This window comes from Etheostoma spectabile, chromosome 3 (assembly GCF_008692095.1).
Source record: "Etheostoma spectabile isolate EspeVRDwgs_2016 chromosome 3, UIUC_Espe_1.0, whole genome shotgun sequence".
Lineage (NCBI taxonomy): Eukaryota > Metazoa > Chordata > Actinopteri > Perciformes > Percidae > Etheostoma > Etheostoma spectabile.
In genome coordinates this window covers 28,552,075-28,556,898 of record NC_045735.1, presented here as the reverse complement: position 1 = coordinate 28,556,898, position 4,824 = coordinate 28,552,075, and the positions used below count along the sequence as shown (strand labels likewise).

Here is a 4,824-nt window from a genome sequence, read left to right as displayed (position 1 = left end):
GTGTGTGTGTGTGTGTGTGTGTGTGTGTGTGTCTTTCGGCAGCTTCCACACATGCCCCACATCAGTGAGTGTCTAATGAAAAGAAGCCTGAAGCCCACCGACTTGAGAGATATGACGCTGGGGCAGCTCCAGGTTATAGTCAATGACCTGCACTCCCAGATTGAGAGTGAGTTAACCACAAACATGCATACATTATACACAGAGTCACTGACCTCACACTTTTTACTGCAGAAATGAGCAAGAGAGCAAATGGGGAAAAAACATGCACATGCATACTGACCCTTACTCTTTTTTAGTGGATGTGAAAGTACTTTTATATATGATAGTCAGTTCAAAGAACTGTACCAGTTAACAGCTTCCCCTAAGCATTTACTGTCACTGCACTGAACAGATCATTGATCCTGCTACTCAGGGACGAATAATCTCAAATTTTACATAAAACGGATCCAAAAATCCCCAAGAGTGCCAAAATCATAAGCTACTTTTAAATTACTAAACAGACTTTCCCTTCAAAATCGCTTTTGTCGCTGCTTCATATCTGATGAGAACAACCTCTAATGTGTGGTCAGGCTGTGTCCACAGGCTTTGTCCATAGTGGGAGATTTCAGGCAGTGTATCATACACTGTAGGTTTATTGATAAGAGTCACGATAGAACATGCGTTATGGTCAACTTTGGTCATTGTGAGATTTTAAGTATTTCCATATTGTAAATATGATGTGGACAAATTCCTGTTTTTTCATACCGTAAGGATACGTCTGTAGCCCGATATGATTTTAATATTGTTCCTCAAATTATCTTCCACTCCAGGTCTGAATGAGGAGCTTGTACAGTTGCTGCTGATTCGGGATGAATTACACATGGAGCAAGATGCCATGCTGGTTGACATAGAGGACCTCACCAGGTGATGAGGCACTTACTGGATCTAATTTATCACATTTACCATCCATTTCGTTCCTATCGGGTGTATAAGAGAAAAAAAATTCTCAATCTCTCAATACTTTCTCTGTCTCTTACCCCATCTGTGGCTTAGCCTTTAGCCCATTTGTTTCTACTGAAGATGTCACTGTTGAAGCATAAGTACCAAGTGCATAGTTTAATAGACCTTTTTTACAGCAGACATGTTGACATGTCATAGTAGGAAAAGCACATGTATTCAAAACCATTAATGATGGCTGCATTCCACTTAGGAGAGGTCCTGGTGTTGTGCATGCTGACTCACTGAAATACATTACTGGGACACTTGATGGAATTGAGCCATGGCTATCAGTTTCAGCTATGCTTTTCCTACTATGAAGAGTCAAAATGTCTGCTGTGAAAAAGTTCCATTAAAATTATATTAAATTCATTTTATTTTATTTAAAAAGGTTAAGTGAAAACAGCTGGGCACTGTAGTTTTTTAAAAAGAGATAACATTACCAAGAGGCCTGCACAATTCGGGAGAAAATAGAAATCACGATTTTTTTAGCTTAGAATTGATATTGATATCACGAAGTGTAATGTTTATTGCACACATGAACCATGACAAAAAAAACTAATCAGCAGTATCAAACTGGTACTGATTTGGCACCTTTAGCATATTGCACATCACCACGAGCATGTCAACGTAGAGGCTTCAATGTAGAGAAGCTTGGGAGCGCTTTAAAACCTATTTCATACAGTCTTTGTTTAAAACTCACAGAAGAAAGTAATAGCGTTTGTGATGCTGTCGGCTGGTAAAATGAAATGAAAATCAAAGTCAGAAAAAATTTAAAATATCAGTTGTTAAAAATTTAAATCGCAAAAAGGGGTGAAGCGAGATCGCCATTTTATAACGATTAATCGTGCAGGCCTAATTGCCAGACTCATGATATACAGTTAATGCAGTAGAAACAGAGATATTGTCGTTTTTTAATCCCACACTTCTGTCTTGTCAAAACCTCGTTTCTACATTGACCAAAAATGCAACTCGACCACCAACAGTTCAGTCAGGTGTATTATGCTAGTAGCGGCTAATGTAGCTGTAAAGATTTTGTTGGGTTTTTTATTTTCAAACTTGTAATCTTCAACCCTGGTTCATGCTGACTCACATGGCAACACTCGAAGCGATTCATCAGAGGAACAGTGTGGCTCACTCAAGTGTTTTGTTTTATTTAAATGTCTAATATTTTTGGGAAAACAATGGAGGTACATGGCACAAAGGGATAAGCTACACTAAGCTTTAGCTACACACACAATTTAGTGAGTAGGATCAATTCATTTTTGGTTCGGGCTTTTTCTCAAAATTTGTTCACAAAAAGAAATGAAATATCACCAGACGTATGAGTGACTGTATGATCCTTTTCTCTTTTCCAGGCATGCTGAGAGCCAGCAGAAACATTTGGCTGAGAGGACCCTATCTAAATAAGATGCCCGTCCCTGTTCCACCCTGCTCCCATTTGCCAAGCTAAGCTCCCGCTCCAAACTAGACTTGCCCCGCCCCTCAGGCCATTCCATCTCCGCCCTGTGTCGTTCCAAATCCCGCCCACTTGTCCCAAGTATTTTGCTCCTTGCTGCTTCCCCATCTCCCCCAATGTCTACCTTTGTGTCCAGCCCACTGACTCCAGTGGTAGCAGCAGCGAAGGAGAAGGCCACCCTCCTTCAATTGCTTCTGTGGTGTTCTCCCAGCACTAAGGACGGAGGAGCACTTCCTGCTTCCTGGGAGAAGAGGAAACTGATTGTGTGTTGTCATGGATTCTGTCCCCAGCTTCCTGTGCAGTGATCGGCCTTGCTTTGCTATTGTTTCTTTTTAACTTTCTACATTCGCCACTAAATTATAATTGTCGAAATGCAAAAAAATTGTGGGAAAAAAATAAAATAATAGTGAAAATTTTAGTAGAAAGTCAGTCATGAGAAAAAAGAAACAACATGGAATAACAAAAAAAAAATGATGGAAACTAACTTCTTCAGACCATTTTAAGTTGGACAATAATTTTCAAGTATTTCAAAGTCGACCTGTTTTTATTCTGCACAAATGGTAGTTTTCAACTGAGAAATGTTTATTTGAAGGTGCTAAAAGAGTGTAAAGGAAACATGCCTGCCTTGTAGTGGAGTTGTAGCTTTTGGTAATACGTTCACTCTAATTGCTCTTCAACATTTTGTGAATGTTGATTTTCTGACACAAGTCATTTTAAATGAATAAGTGTGTTAATATCGTTTTCATCCTACTGTAATCAGAAACTTTATTTGAGGGAAGAAATGTTTATGTACAGAAATGTAAAATAAAGAATAAACTTTGTTTCATATATGTTGGTTTGTTGTGCAGTGTGTTGAGATTGTGGGGCTGCATGGTTTTATTTATTTAGTTTTTTTTTTAATTTTTTGTATTGCAACACAGAAGACAAAACATTAACAGAGCAAGAAAAGAAAAGATAAATTCAAGTAGGTAACTAACAAAGGATCAACATGAATGTATGTGACGCTGCTGTTGCTGGTCTTTCAAGTGAGCTTTTGTTCCTGAAAATTAACTGCATAATGGAAATATGACTTTTTTCAACATACTATACTATGACGTTTTTGACACACTATACTATGCCGACATACTAAATATATAGTATGATTTTTTTATCACTTTTTTTGACATACTATATTATGACTTTTTTGACAAACTTTGTCTTTTTTGACAAAGTGTACAATGGCTTTTTTATGACCTTTTTCAATGTGCTATGCTATGACTTTTTTATGACTTCTTTTTTCAACAAATGAATTTTTTTTTACATTTTTCAACATACTATACTGTTACTTTTTCAACATACTATGATGTTTTTCGGCATACTACACTATGACTTTTGACATATTTTACTATGACTTTTTTAGACATACTATACAATGTCTTTTTTGACGAACTATATTGATACTTTTCTGACTTTTTTTTAACATACTATGCAATGACCTTTTTCACATTTTTTCGACATACTACACTATGACTTTTTTATGACTTTTTCGACATACTATATTTTTTTCGACGTACTATTCTGACTTTTTCAACATACTATACTATAAGGTGTAGTATGTTGCTCATAAGCTCATAAGAGTAGGAACCCATGCTAAAGTTGACTATAAGAGGAATTAAAAAATCATCTTTGGATAAAGCTCTTAATGCCTTTGGCCTTTAGCATTGCCCTGACTTTTCTGACATTCTATATTGTGACTTTTTAAGACCTTCTTCAACAATACTATACTATGACTTTTTTTGTAACTTTTTTATACATACTATACTATGCCGACATAGTGTAAAATGGCTTTTTACAACTTTTTTCAACATATTCTACTCATCTCACTTTTTATCACTTTTTTCAACGTGCTATACTAGTTATATTACACTATACTTTTTTATGACTTCTTTTTTCTACGTAAGACTTTTTCAACATTTTTCAACATACTATACTATGACTTTTTAAATGATATTTTTCATACTATACTATGACGTTTTTCGGCATACTACAGTATGACTTTTTGACATATACTATGACTTTTTATGACTTTTTTAGACATACTATACAATGACTTTTTTGACGTACTATATTGATACTTTTATGACTTTTTTTGACATACTATGCAATGACCTTTTTGACATTTTTAGGCATGCTATATTTTTTTCGACGTACTATTCTGACTTTTTTCGACATACTATACTAAAAGGTGTAGTATGTGGCTCATAAGCTCATAAGAGTAGGAACCCATGCTAAAGTTGACTAAAAAGAGGAATTAAAAAATCATCTTTGGAAAGTGATCTCAATGCCTTTGGCCTTTGGCATTGCCATGACTTTTTTGACATACTATACTATGACTTTTTTGAAATGTTTTA

The 4,824-nt window shown here is 35.8% G+C and overlaps 1 protein-coding gene across 7 annotated transcripts in view; it reads left to right on the top strand.

Moving 5' to 3' along the window:
• schip1 (schwannomin interacting protein 1) overlaps window positions 1–3,264 on the top strand; it is a 241,589-nt gene extending 238,325 nt beyond the window's left edge. For all 7 annotated transcript variants that reach the window (XM_032506384.1, XM_032506392.1, XM_032506408.1 and 4 more), the window contains 3 exons: window positions 43–166; window positions 810–903; window positions 2,334–3,264. In XM_032506384.1, the coding sequence (XP_032362275.1) occupies window positions 43–166; window positions 810–903; window positions 2,334–2,385 (270 nt within the window). In that variant the 3' untranslated portion in view covers window positions 2,386–3,264. The remainder of the gene's footprint in view (window positions 1–42; window positions 167–809; window positions 904–2,333) is intronic.
• The last annotated feature ends 1,560 nt before the right edge of the window (window positions 3,265–4,824 follow it).